Genomic DNA, 18,988 nt, shown 5'->3' on the forward strand with positions numbered 1-18,988 from the left:
CGATGAGCTGAGGCACAACACAGCTTTTTCAGACTTTCTAAATGTTATCTATATACCATGTATCTGTTATTTAAATTTAAAACTAAACACTGGAGTTTTTTTTTGTTTTATTGCAGCTCTGCTTTATAATCCTTAGCATACATAATACAATGTTTTGTAATGTTTAACTCTCGACAAAATGTTGAAATCATCTTTACTCTGTTCCAACCAAACTCAAGTGGCTTCTCTCAGGACCTTATGTTATCACAACAGCTAAAAAACAGTTACAGTATTTTAGCATCTTTCTGGAATTGTAATAATAGTAAGTATACTTTGAATAGTTTGTAATAGTTAAATAGTGACTCTGCAGAGGGGAGTTTTCTCTGAAAGCATTTGGTTTCTGGGTCAGGATTGTACTGCTGGCGTCAGAGTGCCCTCTGGTGCTTCATAGTGGAAAATTATCTCTCAAACTGCTCTCATGCAAACACATGACTCTTTTACAGACACAACAATCTCACAGGTCTGTATTAAACCCCAAAACAGCTTTACAGAATCAATTATACAGTTTGCTATTTGGAATAATAACATATAAAGACAGATTGTTTTTGATTATGATGCTTTTCAAATAGATACTGTATTTGATTTGATTTGATTTAGATTTATTTCTAACAAATAAAAAAGGAAATAGAGAAATTATTCTACAAAAGCAGACAAACAAAAAAGTTAAAATACAGACAATGAAAAAAATAAAGCACAAGAAATGGTCAAACACATGATGACTTGGTTTACATATCTGAAAAGAAGTGAGAAGAAATACAGTGTATGAAATATATCTTTAGAATACATCTACCAAATGTTGTAAAATACAGTGTATGCAGCACGCCACGAAAATAATTATAGACTTTTTCAGTGACTTATTATAATAAATTAATATATCAAGTGTTAAATGTCTGTAAAATAAATCTGTATATCTAAAATGTATAAATAAATCATCTTGTCTTTAAATAGGAATAAATTGGAGTTTTAAAATGTTAATCATGAATCTTTTTTAAATACTTGGAAACAGCAGAACAAAATAATCTCAACTCAGTGTCCACTTTCTCTCTTGTTTCAGAGCTTTTAGTTGTGTCACATGAATCCTAAAAGCCCTAAATTATGGAAAGTGTGAACAACTATATTTCCACTATACTACCACTTCCGACTACTGCGCAAACTTCATCTGCTGACGAAGATCACGTGATACGATAGAAAGCTCTGGAACACTCAAACTCAAACTCTGAGTAGAGATTGTGGTGTAAAAAGACTTTAAAGTATATATTTCTTCTTTCTTCTTCGATACTGAAGAAAACCTAAAAACATAATAATTCTGAGGCAAGTTTTGTTATTAAGAGCATCTTTTTTTCTATGTTTTGAAAACTTATTTTTAATACTTAAATCACAATGGCCATTAAAAATAATGATATGAACTGGAAGCTATGCTGAATCTATAAAATGTGCATCATGTCAGCGTGTTTAGATTTGACTGAGTACTTCTGAGAAGGAGTGCAATTTCTGATGAAAAGTGTGTCACAGCCTCTACTGCTGCTGCTATGTTTATAAGCGAGCCAAACAACAATAACTAATTTCCTGTTGTTCTTGGAAAACCAGCGACCATCTGCTTAAATGAGCCAACAACACACAGAGAGGTAACAGAAAATCTCAATGGTCACCACTGACCTACTGACCTCTGATTTCATGCTATAGAGAAACACTTAAGATTTGAATTTTAGTTTTCACAGGGGCTTTAATGGGAATTTAACGCTGTTACTCACCATGGTCGTCCAGCAGGATGTTCTCTGGTTTTAGGTCTCTGCGTGACAGAGAAAAAGAGGAGAGTAAGAACAAAGAAAAGAGCTGATGAGTAAAGAGGAGAGACGAAAGACGATGAGAAATGTCTGTATGAAGTGTAAAGAAGCTGACCTGTAAACGATGCGTTCTCTGTGCAGGTCCTCCAGCCCGCAGCAGATCTCTGCAGAGTAGAAGATGGCTCTCCTCTCGTCGAAACCTGCCTCGCCCATGTGATAGATGTGGAACTTCAGGTCCCCTCCATTCATGAGGGTCAACACAAGGCACAGAGCGTCCTTCGTCTCGTAGGCGTACGCTAAACTCACCTGGAGAGAGAGGAGTGTCGTGTGTTAATGATACATCACTGAGGAAGCTGCAGAGAAATGTTTAAGTACTTCAGATGTAACTGCTTCACCTCACCTGGTGACATTTTTAAATTACAGCAGTGTATCATATTGAAAGCTTAAATCTTCAAATGCTAAGTTTTTTAATCAATTAGTTGACTGACAGAAATGTAATTATGAGTAATTAATAGTTTGAATAAGTCAAGCAAAACTGTTAAGGATTTTATAGTTCCAGTTTCACAGTAAAGTGAATATTTTTGAGTTTTGGACTGTTAGATGGACAAAATTAGACAATATTTCCATCTAAAATAGATGAATTTAATCTATCCTTTAATGTAAGATATTCATGAAGTTGCGGACACCGTTGACTGCATGTCCCCACAACTAAAAGCACAACCTGCAGCCAAAATTTCTCAGAAAATAACTTCTATAATGAAATTGTTTGTGTATTTTTGCATTGAAGCTATGCTGAACCCCGAGGGACTCCTCAACTCTGGGAGCCTGGACCATTCAACTGACTGAAGTCCAAATCAAATAAGCTGAATGAAGGTCGTCTGGCAGCAAATCAAAGCAAGCCAGAGACAGAACCAGCCTCTGTGTTGTCTTTTAATTACTACACTTGATGAAGTTGCAGACATCACGTCCGATCGACGCACAGAGGAAGAAATATGTGAAGAGTTTCACTCTGTAAAAGTCTCATTTTGGAAGAAAGGAACATCACCCGATGGTTACTGCTTAATGTGTAAAAAGGAAACATACAATTACACCTCCTAAAACACTGATGTTGAAGTGTAAGTCCTGTGATATTCTGTATAAGAACACACGCTATCCTGAATCCTGACACCAGAAATACTCACTAGAGCACCAAATGTGCATTAATTCGCCACTGAAAAAAGCAAACAAATGCGTTATTTCGTTGTGTTTTGTGAGCATCTGTTTTACTGAATTACTGAGCCTTTTTAAAAAATGAAACCATATCTTTATGATTCACATCTTTAGAAGGAACCAGTTATATTGAGGCTGAGAGCAAAAATATGAGATTTTTTTACGATTAATATCCAGTATCTTGTTTTATCGTTTCTTGTTCTTGTCACTAATTGATATTCTTTGACTATTTTTACACTTTTCTTAGGTTTTCCCAACATGCAAATTCAAAATCTACATAAAACCAGGTGAATGGGAAAATATTAGTAGACAGACTGAGTAAGATGTGATGCTTACTACAAATCTGCTGTTGACCTTCTCCAGGATCTGTTTCTCATTGAGCGCCATGGACTCTCCTTTCCTCTTCTTTATCCTCTTCTTCTCCAGTTTCTTACAGGCGTACATTTTCCCCGTGGCTCGTACCTGACACGCACACACCTGCAGGGTAAAAAGAGAAAAGGGGGGAGGACAGACATATCAAAAGCTGCACTGATAAAAGACACAATACGCTCTCTTAATGAAACAGACAATTCTACTGTTGTCCATCTTGTGACTTTACATTTCTGAGCGCAGCAGGACCCCAAACAAGACTGTGATTGTTAATCATCTAATCATGAGGTTACACAGGACTGCAGATCAGGACATCAAAGAAGAGGCTCACACATGGAGAGCTGCGAGAAAGGGAAAAATGTCCTTTGATTTCACCCTGCTGTGTAATCTCACTATGTGATGAAGTCTCCTGCTGTACATCGGCTGCAAAACGTGAAAGTTAAATTAAGATCAAGTTGTTAACACCAACTTGCCATCTTGGCGACTGATTGAAAAACAAGAAACAAAAAATAAAGGACAAGCTATGTGCTGCTGTGGAAAAGATGACTGCTGTTAAGGTTACAAATGTTTTTGAACTTAAACTATTTAACTATTTAAACTTTAAAATTCTGGATAATCAGATGTTTTGTAAAAAAATGCTGTGCTTAATGGATAATTTGAAGGCTGTTGACGTATATAAATCAAACATCAAAAGGCAAGATAAATAACTCTGTATGACAGCTGCCATTTACACTTGCCGTGTTTTCAACTTTCCATCCATCAATGCAATGATTTATTAATGACTTTTTAAAAAAGTGTAAATAAAGAAAGGATACAATGAAAAATGTAGATGAAAATCGTAAACTATAACCCAAAATAACATTCCTTCCCATATAAAGTAATATTCCACTGTCAGTGATTTGTGATGTGATGATAAGAAAAAAAAATGAATGAACTCACCTCTCCAAAGCCTCCTTTCCCTAAAACTCGGTACTGTCGGAATGTGTTTTTCGTCACCGGTTGGCTGTTGGACACAAAGAGAAACAAATTTACAGCACAGACTGCAACACAAATAAAGGTTAAATTAAGATCATGCTATTAACACTATGCATGCATATAACACACTTGCTGCATTATTAATAATAAGTTTGTTTTATGTGAAGTTATGGTGGAATAGAGAATTTAATTTCTGAAAATGCACCTGCAGGTGTGGGAAAGATGGCTGCTGGTGTGATTACAAATATTTAATGTAATCTATAAATATCACACAAAGAGTATTTATTTGTGTCAATTGATTTTATTTGCATTACAGAGAAAACCACATGAGATTGCAAATGCAATGTATCCTGTATTGGACATCCACTTCACAGCAACACTTGCAAAATAAAGTTACAGAGTGCTTTACAATAAGGGATGCTTTGTAGTTAAAACATTTACAACTGCAATAAAGACTGAAGTTACATGACTGAGCCTTGTTTATGCCTGTTGGACACACAATATGAAACTGATTGGGATTCAATCAGTAGTCAAGCTGGACAGAAAGCAGCTGTTTAAGTCCTGGATGAGTTTTCCTTTACTTCCCACTGCAACCAGACTGTTCAGTCTTTTAGATCCTGTGTTGGCCTGTTGTGGCCTCCAGAGGTCTCTAACTCTGGCTGCGCTCCTGCAGGTGCAGCTGCCTCTCATCAGCCATGACCCAGCCCTGTTCAATCAGCTCGTTAGTCTGTGGGTATAAGTGTCTCTTCAGTTGGTCAGTCGATGCTCTAGTGCACACATCATGCTACTGAGCTCCCAGCTTGAGTCTTTGTGTTTGATTTGGTTTTTTTTTTTTTTGTTCCTGTCTGCAAGAAGCTTTCAGTAAAGCCCTGAAGTGTTAGTCCAGTCTTCTTATAACACATGGGTCTTCACTCTCTACTCTTAAGTCTCTTAAAACTTATATATTTGTCCTTATATACGATGAAAGGACATAATGTTTGTCAGTTTAATTCAGCTCTTAAGCTTTGTTGTTTGTCCTCAATCCCTATATGTCACAAAAGCTCCCAGTCAAAATCAATTTGAATGAACAACTTGCATGTGTGTCAAAAGGATAAACGCCTCTTGGACCAGGGAGACAACAGACATATCCTTTTAGGCAATAGTGTGTCCAAACTTTTTTGACTTGTGTAGCCCAAGTGCAGCACTGACTTTTGAAGGGGTGGCATGAAGTATATGCATGTGCACACACATGTCAGAATAGCATTGATTAACCATTTAGGTCTCCACTACTAACATTACAGTATCTTACAGCCTCTCACATACTGTGTTTAAAGTTTTAATTTAAAAGATAAACAGACCAAATACAACACAACAGAGTGGCAGCATACAAACATAGTATTGCTGCCTCTCAGGTTCAACACTGAATTACACCTTAAAACAAAAGTGTGGGTTTCTCTTTACACAGTTGGTTTGACCTCTGGGTCTTACAGTCTACAGTTTGAGCTAAGGTCCAACAAATCATCACTCTTTATGCTACACTAAGCTGTTTGTAGCTTAATATTTACCAGACAGATATCAACAACAACAATTTATTTGAATGAAAAGAGCGATCAGCAGTAAAAATCTTGAAGGACTACCAGAGAATCAGCTGTCTGCGTAGCTTTACCCTACTGCCCACAGCAAAGAATATTTTACATTATTTGTTTGAAGTTTTTTGGTTTTAATGAGAGGCAGAAGCTCAGCAATCTACTCTGCACTCGTTTCCTCTGCTCTCTGACGTGTCTTGCAACGTCTCTGCAACAAGAAACATTCTAACTCCAATTATGGTGGTGGCTTTTATGTGTTTGCTGCAGTTGAAGGATTAGAGATTCTTCTCTGTGGAGGGAATTCAATGACCCTGCGGTTTGTGAAAACTTCTCTAAACCCCATTGGATGATCTGAAAAATCTGAGGTCATCACCTTACACAGTTCCTGGAAAGCTGACATGCCAGATATACAGGGTTTTGTTTTTCTTTATCTGATAAGCAGATTGTGGGGCGGGAAGAAACAGTCCTCATTCTGCCGTAAATAATGAGGAAAGAAGCCAACAATTTCCCTGGTGGGCTCACAGACGTACCATCTGTCTCCACCTTCTCTCTTTATATTTTGTCTCCTTGATTTGTGGTTTCTTTGAATGTCTCTGTCTTTTTTTCTTTGCATCTTTATCATTTCTCTCCTCACTTCGTGGATTCATTTGTATTGACGTCACCAAATCAAGGATTCCCGTGGATTGCCCTCCCATATGGGTTGCTTCAGCTTGTCTTTGAAGAATACCAGTTTAACCATCAAACCTAAACACTCAGTCCACTGTGGGATAGACTGCATGTTTACAGCATCACTGAGGTTTTCAGAGTGGAGTCTGGGAACCACCAGAGGTCTCTGATGGGACAAAGAGCCAGATAAACCCTCTCTGTCTGTAAACAAACCTGATAAAACTCATAACAACCATTACTGTGGTGACAGATTTTTTGTCTCCACCGACAAATTAACACGTAGATTCTGTCCTTAATCACATCAGACAACAGTGTGAGTGTTGACTGCCAGGGAATGAGATCCTGGTATTTCTGGGGAATTGTCATCAATTGTCATCTGCCCCCTTTTCCCAGGGAAATGACCTGTGGCAACTTCTGGGATTTTGTGTGTCTGTGTGCCAGTAATATTTTCAGCTAAAGCAGTTTCATCCAATACATTCTCATGCTAAATTGGTAGTCCAACTGTGTGACAATGTTCTGTATTTTCAGAGTAACATGTAGTAAAGTTACACTTCTATCCAAAGAATCTTCACTCTATTACTCCTCTATTGAAAATGTACAATGAACAAATTTTAGTGAGTCTTTCTATTTCAGTGCAACCTCAAAGTCACCTTTCTTAAAGCGTCACAGTGTTGCCCTTGTGCCTGTCTTGAATTTAGTTATTGTAATATTGTTGTTGGCTGTGACTGCCATTTCAGTTTGCTGGTGGACACTCAACACGTAACAGGAATGGCCGTGAAGGCTGTTTAAATGAAGTGTGATCTGTCAGCGAGCGGCAGCAACACGTAACTGTCAGTTGACAAAACAACATTTGTCAACAGCACAAAAGCCATAGTAGCTTTCCTAACTGATAAATAATTGCCAACTTGGAGAGAAATTTTCACAATCTGATTTTATTTAAGCCTGAATGACATTCAATAGTTCACTGTTTTATCAATCTCCCTTTACTTATTTGTGTTTGCATTGGACATTTGGTCCTAATGACATATGCCACTTTCAGCGCTCAAATTTAGCAGCGTATCTGCCGGCTACGATACCTGTCAAATGGTGTGCAGACTCCGCCTACTCAGCACACCACAGGCACATATGCCAGCATGCTGATGGTGCGTATCCACTGTTGTCTTTTCCTGTTTTAAAGACTACATTAAATTAAATAATTGAATTTTCTGAACTTACCAGACTTCTCTGTCGTTTGCCTTTACTCACTGAGTCATAATATCCATATTACTGATTCAACTGACATTATTCTGAGGTGCGTACAGCCCTACATATTTGGTGTTCTGTTTTGTGCTCATGGTTATTGTTGTCTGTCTTGGCCATTTTTGAAGCTTTTTTTATTCTCAGTGAGGCTTTCATTGTTAAACAAAATTAGCACAAAAGTACATAATTCCATCAATGAAGGCTCTTTGAAGTGATTATGAAACCTGATCAGACACCAGAATTACCGACTGCACCTCCAGCATCACTTTACCCATAATTACAATAAACAAAACCTTCTCAGGTATTAACACAGTAGAACCCGTCACCTCCAGCCTTTACAACGACAATGTACTTTAAATCATCTCTCTGCCGAAACTGAACTGTGAAATCTTTTAAGTTGAGCAATATTAAAATCCCGTCTTGAAATATGTAACTGTGATATCACTCTGAAGTTCATGGATTGCGTTGTTCTCACCCCCGTAACCCCGAGGACATGAGGACAGCGGGGAGAGGAAGGAATGAGGCAACTCATCAAGCATGTTGTTACTGGTTCTGTGGTGGAGCTTAACGCTAATGTAGCCTTTAAATGAGCCCTGGTGAGCTTTTAAGTGGCATGTGTGTAAAGAAATGATGTATTGTGCTGATGTACATAATACAGAGAAACAGTAGCAGAAAGAACAAAGAAGCAGAAAAGTTTGGTCTGATGTTACTCAGTCATAACAAACTTTACCTCTCGAGCCATTTCCACTGGAGGAACCTGTTGTAGTACATGCTGTCGAGGTAGTCTGCGAAGGGCGCCACACTCAGGTAGTCGTGGATCAATCTGGGTAATAAACAACAAAGAGCATCTGCAGGTCATTTTTAGTCCAAAACACCTGCAAAGTCCTAATGTAAGTCTTCGAACAATGGCTGAATTCTTTTGTTGGTCGGAGAAAAAGAGTCAAGTCACTTGAAGATGTCACGCTGCAGTATGGGAAAAAAATTTATTATTGCCTCATATTCTATAGTCTAAACAATTGAATGAATTAACTGGAAAAGTGTCTTTTAACTTCAGTTCTTTGCAATTCAGGCTTCAGTTTAAAATTTTGTTCACTGTGTGCTCAAAGGAAACAATTCAGTCAGGTGATTCTGATGCCATGGAGAGAGGCAAAGAAATGGAACCACAACATTTTCAAATTAAAGCAAGCATCTGGATTATTTTTGGACTGGGTAATAGTCTGACAAAGAAGCTTAACTTCGGTAATATGCTGCTTTCAGGAACTATGAGCTAATACAGGAAGGATTTTCTAATGTTTTTAGTCCACTGACAATGAAATTGTCTCGATCAAGGTCACTGTCTGACTAAAACACTCACAAATAAAAGCGAAAATGCAATTTTTGTAAATAAAAGAATTTCAATATATTACGGCATTTGGCTTTTTCAACAATATGAACAACCCTTAAATGAATGGTCGAATTTTTACATATAAAAATAAAAACACTTGGTTGCAGTATCATTAAATTGTCACCCTGAGAACTAAAATTATTTATCTCATCTTTAAGATATATATCCCTACTTAATATTGTGTTTTTTCATACTGTAGTAACTCTACAAAAACCAATTCCATTCTGTATGAAAGCAGTGTCATTAAGTGTGTAAATGTTGGACACTAGCTGGGCGATGAAAAAAATAAAAGGTTATTATTAGTCATAATTGGAATTCAAATGAGAGTCTTGAGCTCACACTATAAGTTGTGAAGAAATATCATGGGAGATATTGAAAATAAGCTAAATGTAGAACATCAATAACCTTCTTTGCCTGTTTATCAGACACATTAACTGGCATGCTGCAGAGTTTGCAGTGAGAAAGTTGCATACAGCAGCGTAGTACGTTTCTCATGTCTCGTGCTTGATGTGGCTTGAAAATCAAAATCCTCTGTGCTACCTCACGCCAACGCAACAAGCATGAACAGAGCCGTTAGAGGATGTTACTCAATGTGTGAGTGTTGTTCATGGAATGAACAATAAACTCTCTTCATCAAGAAACAGGTCCTTCATTAGGATGATTTTCCCTCCATTGTGTGTTTATTTATCTCTTTTTAGTTTCTTCCAATAGTCTTTGTACTCCTCTGAGTCTTATATGCACCATGGCTCACTCAAATTTAATCTTTTTAAATAGATTTTTTCCTCTATATTACATATTTTGAGTGCTCTCAACAGTCATGACCTTAACTTCCTCATTTGGAAAAATACAGGAGAACAAATCCAGAGCTACAAGTAACAGCAAGGTCTGATGTCACAGGCCTGAAGCTGCTTTGTCATGAGCTTTGTTTTCTGAGTGTTTTGTGTGACCTTTTTCAACTTTGAGTGTGTGTATACAGCCCTGACAACCTTTACCAACAAGATAGGACAGCATGTGTCATATGGCCATCATTATGTATGTTAAGGATGAAATGTTGCTAAAAATGCATGCTGGGTTACTTGTACCCAACTTCACAAACATCAGCCCCAAAAAAATTCTTATATGATACCTGAAAAAAAGGCTCTGAAGTCATAGATCCGAAAAATTGCTCTATATGCCAGGTTCAAACTAAATGATATTTTTGTTTGTTATGACAGTTGCTGTGTCAGATTAGGTTATTATAGTGTCATAAATTCTTACCATGACTCCGCCCAGAGACATGGCAAACTACACCTTGGTTCCATTTCAATTTCAATTTTACTTATAAAGCCCATTATCACAAAACACAGTTTGCCTCAGAGGGCTTTACAGCATACGACATCCCTCTGTCCTTAGACCCTCACATCGCCTAAGGAAAACCTCCCCAAAAAAACCCTTTATTGAGGGGTTCCCTGACCAGTTACAGCGTGATGTCACTAGGAAGAAGGTGCCAGGGAGAAGAATGTAAACAAACAATGGCGGTGTGTATGATGCTGGTTGTTATGTGTCTGGAAAAGCCCAAAAAGAAGGAAGAAGAAATGACTATAATGTCAATATTTTCCATCTTTCCGCTCGCTACATTTACAATTGAAAGTGCGCTCTGTCCTCATACTGCCATTCACAGTGTTCAATACTTTTGTTAGTGTGTGTTATAAGTTGTGGCTCCAGGTTCTCTACACTGCAAGGCGTGTAATTGTGCTGGGAAATATTAAACTCCTTCAGTGTTATCTTAGGTTTTGCCCAAAACTAAATTAAATAGGTTATTCCAATCTAAGCTGCTATGAATCAGCCAACAACTTGTACACAACTTATGTAATTTGTGTGCACTCGTGGAATGTAAAATATTTTTCATGTCAGTAAAACACCTAAATTCCCTGAAAAAAGACGGAAGGAAATGACGGCACCTCCCAGGCAATGCGTCAGATTCATTGTCTGAAACGGGCTAAACATAATAATGGACAAAAAACAAACAAGCCCCTGTAATCTTACTTGGTACAATCCTTAAAGAGCTCTTTGCAGGCCTCCTGCTGTAGCCTCTCAGCGCACTGAGCCATCATGGCCTCCTCCACCTCAGGCACATGGTCTTCTGACTGTGCCGCAAAAAAAAAAAAACACACTTTAAGCCCAGGTTAACACAGTGACTCACCACTGACAGCAAACTCACAGGAGAAGCCACATGAACTGGGTTTAAAAGGGTGTAGATAGATTGTTATGCTCCTCACTCTGCAGACTTCTGCATGTTCAGACTTGTTGCATACAGAGGGACATAATATTCAGGAAAAACAGGAAAACTTCAGCCTGCCAGGATGCCACATTTGCTTGATCATAATGTAAATCACTGTGCATTGTCACTGTGCCTAACATGTCAAAATTAGGGATTGCCAATCTCAATGTATTCATTTTACAAACATTTATGGGCAAAATAACTTTCTGTACAAGTCTAAACGTGCAGATTTTTCAGATGCTTGTAGAGAAGCCAGTGGCCATCCAGGAGGACAGACATCGGTCTAAATTAGTGCTGAAAATGAACAAAATTACACTATCAATTTGAGTATGAGTACACACACTTGGAAGTGAATGGCTGCCTGCATGGAAACACAGAGAGAAAAGTCCATGAAAGCAGTGCAGCTACCTTTGGGTTGAAGTATGTGTTGACGAGTTCTTGACCGCACTCCTTCCTCCTCTCATCTGGAGTCACCTCGTACTCCGCCTGCAGGGAAGCACATCGAGACAAAATGAGCATGAAAGCAAAAGGTGACAATCAGTTGCTACAGGAACTCTGACTTACAAGTTCACCCAAAATCAACACAACTGTATATAGTAATCGCCTCTCTTGGCTCGTTATGGTCCCAGAAAAGTGTTCTATTGAAAGGCATGAAGGAGAGCAAAGATCCTTTAAACTATGCAGGAATGATAAGTTGCTGTTTGTAAACAGTGCAGTTAGTAAAAGTGAAAGTGAAAGTCAGTTCTAGATTCACCATATTAGCATTTTTGGCGCTTCCTCTTGGTGCGCGATGCTTACGGTCCTGACCGCACCTGTGCGCTGTGCCCAGAAATGTCCTGACCACAAAAAAATAAGAAGGGCAAAGTCTCTGCAGATAAGTAGACCACCATGCCACTTACAGTGGTTCTTAAGTGATTACTGTGAGATATTAAATAGTTTCTTAAGTATAATTCTGCATAGTATACCATTGACACCCATTGAAAGACAACCTACTCTGGGACCACAGGTCAGCAGGATGGTACTATATACTATTTATGTTGTTTTGGGGTGAACTATTCCTTTAATTGTTTCTTGGTTATGCATTTTAAACAGATTCAGAATCATTATTCTGAAACTGTTTAATCTGAACTGAACAGCTGAGCAATATGGATAGAATCAGCATCACAATATCAGTTGGAATTTTTGACTTGATTTGCACGAATGAATGCAAAATGACAAAATAAAATTTTCACATAAGCATGTTTATGACAGGTTATACATTACATTTGTGTAAGTGCAAAACAAAAGCTTCGATGAGTTCATGTTCAATCAGTTTTTAATTAGCTTGGAATCATTCATTTAGACTATTTGACATTTTGCATAAAGACACAAACCGATCATATCATGATGATGCACTGAGAGTCAATAAAAGATGGTACTGAATGATGCTCAGCTGTGTTACCAGCTCTCTGTGTGTCCACTGAAGACCTCTGAAGGCCCAGACTGCAGAAAACCCAATTTCAGATTTAACTGACGAGCTTTGGGAGGCCTGTTCCACACCCTGCAGTACATGAACTGATTGTATCTACTCCCCCTAACATCAGCCATCCCTCTGAATGACTTGCAGTAAACTGAGCCTGCCTGGAAAACTCCAAAGTGCTTCCTCTTCCCTCTCACAGCGAGAGCCTGTAAACTAATGCTAAGTGACAGCGGAGACAGTTCAAATCTCATTTTCCCCTCTCCATCTCGTCCACTCGCAGAGTTCTCAGAGAAGAGACGGGAAGCGGTTGTGGGGTAAAGGAGAACATAATTGCTTCGTATGTGAGTCGTATCCGCTGGACGACTGAGAGCTGTAAAGCAGTATGGCTGAGCTGGTCAGTCAGACTGGAGCCTCGCTGGCTTCACACAGACAGACGGCAGAGGTAGACAAGGTCTTCATCAACCTCTCCACCTCCACTCATCAGAGCTGACAGCAAAGGAATTACTGATCATTGATTGATTGATGAACACACATGGCACTTCATTTTCACACAGGGAGGTGAACAAGCAGAATCATCTACAGTACAACACCCCATGATTGTGATACTGTCTGACCTGAACTTCTTTAAAAATCACGTTTCATTAGGATTTGTATCTCAACAGCAAGGGTCTAGCAATAGTATTTTTAGTTGGAATATAAAATGATTATTTTATCTGGATATTACTTTTGAAACAGAGAGGCTGTTTTACATTAAAGCATGAGATATGTATGTGTTCACAACAGCAGATTCTTTTAAAATCACAGTAGGAACAAATTCTGCAGAGAGTACTGCATTATGGTTTATTTTTAGTATTTATGATTTTAGTATTTATGATAGTTTTCTTAAGTGTCTTCACTGCATCTCTTCAAAAGGTACTCAAGTTTCAAACACTGTTTAGCGCTTATTAGCTACTGTCAGCACGCTAACACAAGAAGTACAAATACATCAAAACTGTACAGTACATAAAGGTAAATGTACTCTTTTTTATAGATATGTAATAAGCATTGTTGGAGGGTGCCTGAGGCCAAAGACAAGTGCATAGTTTTTTTCTCAACACTGAAGGGGAAACATGTGAAAAAAGGAGTTTAGAGGTTCTAACCCTGGAAATTTTAAGTGCAAAATACTGCAATCTGGTGAATATTTATGCACCAATTGTTGCCTTTTCTGAATCCATTTATGGTGTAAATGTCTTTGATTTTGTCGAAATAAAAGTCCACAGAAATGTTCTAAATACTGAGGGGGACATATCTCCTGTATTCCACCCCAAAATCTCCACCTATTACATGAGTCACTTCCCAGTTAAAAGAGCACCAGTCAGACCTCAAATGAAGGAAAACAATGGCTGTAATGGAAAGCAAACTGGACAATGGAAATAGACAGTTTTGGACAAATAATATTACAGCTATGTGCTCCTGGAAGAGTTCAGGTAACAGCATTATGTGCATGAGCTGTTAAAAGTTATCCAGATACGACGCAGAGTTTGCAGTGGCCTATGCAATGCAGTAACATTACTTCATCATTTATTTGCTGAATGTGTTTTCCTTGCACTTAGTTGCATTTACTTTTTATCAATTGACCAACCTTTCTACCTCACTCTACCTCTCTCTTTTTTCTTTTTTTTTTGCAATATTTCAAGATTTTGTTCCACTGACGTTTTTTTAAGGGACAAATTGAAAAAGCTCATAAAATGGGTGAATGGAAACACACCTATTGTTGCGCAAATGTTAAGAATGATAAGAAAAAAAGGCTTGAACTTCACTTGTGTTTGCCTGTAAGAGTGCTGGAGGAAACCATGGTTTATCATTTATCAACTGTGCACTCCAAAAAAGCAAAACAGCATCAATGGGACCACACACACACACCAAACACACACACACACACACTCTTACACTTTGGTGGGAAAAAAACAAGAGTGTGACCAAAACATTCTTCATCTGAGCCGAGCGAGCAGCGAGCCGTTCACTGTGACAGATGAGGTCAACAAAAAGTCTGTGTGTGTGTGTGTGTCACGGAAAGACATTGGAGGTAGAAGAGAGGTCAACACACTGACGCAGTTTTCTCTTCAGAAGTCAAGAGTTCCTGTATTTCATTAAACAGATATTAAACTCCACTTCCTCCTCCTTAACTCCAAACTTTAAGTGTTGGGGGTACTTCAGGATAATTAAACTTACTGCATCAAAGGCCGTACATGAGAATCAGTTTACTATTTAAAGGGTCAGTTCATTGAAATCAAAGAACATCTAACCAAGCAGGTAGTTTTGGTTTTATTTGTGCAGGTATTCAGATATCTGTTGTTAAGATCTTCTGCGTCCAACAAAGTACAGTGAAGATGAATCATATTTAGTTTGTCTACCTATAAAAACCTTTCTCATGGACAGCTTTATGTGTCATGTTGAAAAACACAGACAAAGGACCTGTTTTGTCTAATCAGTATGAAGATTTCAGAGAGAGACTCTTGAACTCTTGGCCCATAAAACCAAAAATATATCAGTATGAGCTAGCTAATTTATCAAATGTTTTTCATTGTGAAGTGACACTTTTTCATTCCTGTTTATGTTTTCATAATTTTTATTTACAAGGTAAACAAGTTGTAACCTTGTTCTGTATTGATGTTTTCTGTCTTTTTTGTTTGTATTTGTTACTTATCAACTTTTTTTAAAATTATTATTTTTATTTTTATTTTTTTTTGCGTACACTCTTACCCTCACCCTTTATGAAACAGCTGCCCAGCTGTTGATGCTTTTATTTTTTGTTTTTGGTGTTGTTATAGTTATCTGATGATTACTGTGCGGCAAACAATGAATGTTCAAAAGGTCTAATAAATATTTATCATCCTCCTCAAATGTTTTTTTTTCTTTTTAATTTGACACCTGCCTCGCTCTGTCTCACTAAAGCACGAGATGAAAAAGATTTTGAGGTGGGAAGGATACGAGAAGGCCAGAATCCCTCCCTTCATTCATTAACAGGAATTGAGGAGCGTTTCGAGGAAGAAAGAAACACAAAAGTCCTTGAGACGCCCGCCCCCCCTCCTTCATTCCCACCACACACACATTTCATTCCTTTTGTCTTTCCCCACTAGTAGTCATGGAAAAGAGAGACAAAACTCTCAAGCTCTCCAATACTAACACACTTCCAGGAAAAAGACAAATATCCAAACACCCGTCACACTCACACACACTCCTTACCACAGCGTCCAGGAACTTGACGCAGCGTCTCAGTTCAGGTCGAGTCTCACAGAATTGTCTGAACAGTAACCGTCCGATAGGCTGCCGCTCACAGAGGCTGCTGTAGTCCTTTTCTATGGAGACAAAGAGAGACATGGTATTGTGTGTGCATTTCACATGTATTTATTCCTCTGAAACTTGAGAAAATTAATTTGATTTTTTTTATTTTTAAACATGGGGGAAAAGGAAATGAGCAACTTTGCAAAAATTAATTAAAAAACTAAATTGTAATAATAAAGAATAGTAGACCTAAAAGGGGACTGGAAAATCACCTGGAAATTAGCTGTGGGGGATTATTAGATTTTATGGCAACACTTCCAGAAAACTCTAATTAAAGGTATGTTACCAAAACAAAATATGTATAATAAAATAAAATTCATATATTTATATTGTATTTTTAGCATTTTCTGCAGGTTCTTGTTTGTTTTGGGTTTTTTTGTTTGTTTGTTTTTTTTAAATGCATGGTAGGTTTTGTGTGACTTTTTATAATTTCTTGTAAATTGAAGTTACTCATTCTTCAATCTGCTTAGGTTTCAAAGAGTAAATGAACTGTAACAATAAAGTTAAGTTTCAATGCTGAAGTTAGCCTACTTGATATGTGGGCTGAGTCTGGTTTAAAATATTGGTTTAAAAGAGTTTGGTAGCACGTTACGTGAACTGTTGTTTGTTCCACCATTATCTATTTTTCCATTTGCACCGGGTCCTGAAGGAATACAGTTATTTTAATGCTGTTAAAACAAAGATTGTATGTAGTCAACTACAGCTGCCAGGGAGGTTTTAGGCACATATCTGGTGTTGTTTGAGTTCATCAGCCCAGCTGAGCTTCAGGACAAAAAAAACCAACACCAAGGAAATGTTGATTTGCATCTGTGACGCATGTGGATGCAAAGCAAGTCAGGAAGCTTCATGGACAAACAAATGTTATTCAGGGACCAGCAGAGAGGTCACTGTGATCGCTGTGAGAGGAGAGGACAGAAAAGAGCAAAACGATCTGCAAGTCAAACATTTTTCATCGATTTGGTATGACCCTAAATCACACAGTGTCAGGGCTTCACAGGCAACACCTCAAGGCAAGTCCCAACTTGAGGAAAAACTCCTAAACACAACAATGGGATTGTAACACAACAAGTCACTGTGTTACTGCTTTCTGTCTCTATCTCTGTAAAACAGCTATCACTAGGCGTAGTAATTTCTTTTTTCTCTGTACTTCTAGACAAACAAATTGCTGTTCATGTTCATTGTCTTGCACCACAACCCCACTGTATGCATTATTCTGGCCTAATAAATGTGTAAATATTATTTCCTTCCTTGGAAAACATTTGCAACATGCACATTTGCATTTACAATACAACTTTTTGAATATTCTGAACCCTGGCTTGTTTACACCCAAGTCTTCATCCTCCATAACCTTTACTGCTTAATTCCTCTTTTGTGTTTTATTGCTTTAATGTACTGCACCGTCTGCAGTTTGAATGTGTATCATGTCCCCCTACGTGCTTGTACACACACACCTAGGATCCTTTCACTAGGAAATGTTGCTCCATAAAGTTGCTGATGGTCAAGCATCCTGGATATGTTATTGCTACAGCAGCTTGCCTCTCTGAAGCTTGAAAATCACTTGTGCATGTGTAGAAATATTTATATTTATTGGAAAAACAACTTTGAATTGATATTTAAAAATGCATTTTGTTTCTGCCTTTGTCTCACCACAAAACTAAGCTATTTTTATTGTGTTTGCAGTTGGTGGGACAGACTCAGTCCCTGTTCATTCTCCAGCTATCTGTGTTTTAACACACTCACACTAACATTCAATTCCATTTTCTCTTTAAAAAAAATAAATCTCTGTCTCTTTTGTCATTACAACAGTAATGTGGATGAAATTTGACTCCAGTCTATGAACACCTGTTTCCCAAGCTGCTGGGCTGCAGAAAAGAAATTGAAAGAAATCATTATTCTATGATCAGGACACTGTCAGATAAAATAAACATGAATGCTGTCCCTGAAATGTTTCCAGTGGACATTGAAAGCATGAGTTGTGACTGAGCCGTAACACAGCCGGAACCAGTGGATAGATGTGTTAACATTAAAAAATGTTCCACAAGCATGGCCTAAATGTAGACTATGCAGGATTTTCCTCAAAAACAATATATAGACTCCTACAAATGTCATCCCTCAATTATGACCCAGTAAAGGTGTGCTGCGGTGCTTTTTTCTGCAGAGACTCTGACCTCTGCCTGTATTTTCTGATTTTCTTTTTAATTTGCTGTGTTCACAATGAAGTGGTGACTTTAGAAAAGGGAGCAAGCAGGTAGTAGCAGCATGCATCGGAAGCTACAAAATAGTTGTCAATAGTTGACAACTAATCGATTAATTTAACAATCATTGAAGTTCTACATGCAACCAATAGCATCTTTTCTTCCCATCCTCCCTGCTTGCTTCAGTAATTGAGCACGACTCGGGTGGAGTGCACCTTCAATTGTTGCAAATTTGATGTTTTCTTGTCACTTTGCTGAGTCATTTCCCATCAATGACACAGTGACTGATGGTAACTGATGCTCTGTTTGAACCCACTTTAGGAGGTTTTTCTGCTCCACCGTTCTCTTTTTCTCTGCTACGCTGATACATCCTCTCTGTTGTCTTCTGTTCTACTCTAATTATGTATTTTCTCTGCCCTAACATACTTCCTGTCCTGCTGCAAAGTGAAGTAAATGAGAGCCGAAGGCAAAAAGAACAATGAAGAAAACTGCTGAGAAAAAAACAGAAGACAGAAGTCAA

The 18,988-nt window shown here is 38.0% G+C and overlaps 1 protein-coding gene across 1 annotated transcript in view; it reads right to left on the reverse strand.

Annotated features, from left to right (window-relative positions):
* Positions 1-18,988, reverse strand: part of grk6 (G protein-coupled receptor kinase 6) — a 48,658-nt gene that overhangs the window by 9,235 nt on the left and 20,435 nt on the right. The window contains exons 3-10 of the mRNA XM_042498605.1: positions 16,175-16,287; positions 11,899-11,976; positions 11,256-11,356; positions 8,577-8,669; positions 4,341-4,404; positions 3,369-3,509; positions 1,939-2,129; positions 1,791-1,828 (exon numbers count right to left, since the gene is read on the reverse strand). Of these exons, the coding sequence (XP_042354539.1) occupies positions 1,791-1,828; positions 1,939-2,129; positions 3,369-3,509; positions 4,341-4,404; positions 8,577-8,669; positions 11,256-11,356; positions 11,899-11,976; positions 16,175-16,287 (819 nt within the window). The remainder of the gene's footprint in view (positions 1-1,790; positions 1,829-1,938; positions 2,130-3,368; positions 3,510-4,340; positions 4,405-8,576; positions 8,670-11,255; positions 11,357-11,898; positions 11,977-16,174; positions 16,288-18,988) is intronic.

This window comes from Plectropomus leopardus, chromosome 13 (assembly GCF_008729295.1).
Source record: "Plectropomus leopardus isolate mb chromosome 13, YSFRI_Pleo_2.0, whole genome shotgun sequence".
Taxonomy (NCBI): Eukaryota; Metazoa; Chordata; class Actinopteri; order Perciformes; family Serranidae; genus Plectropomus; species Plectropomus leopardus.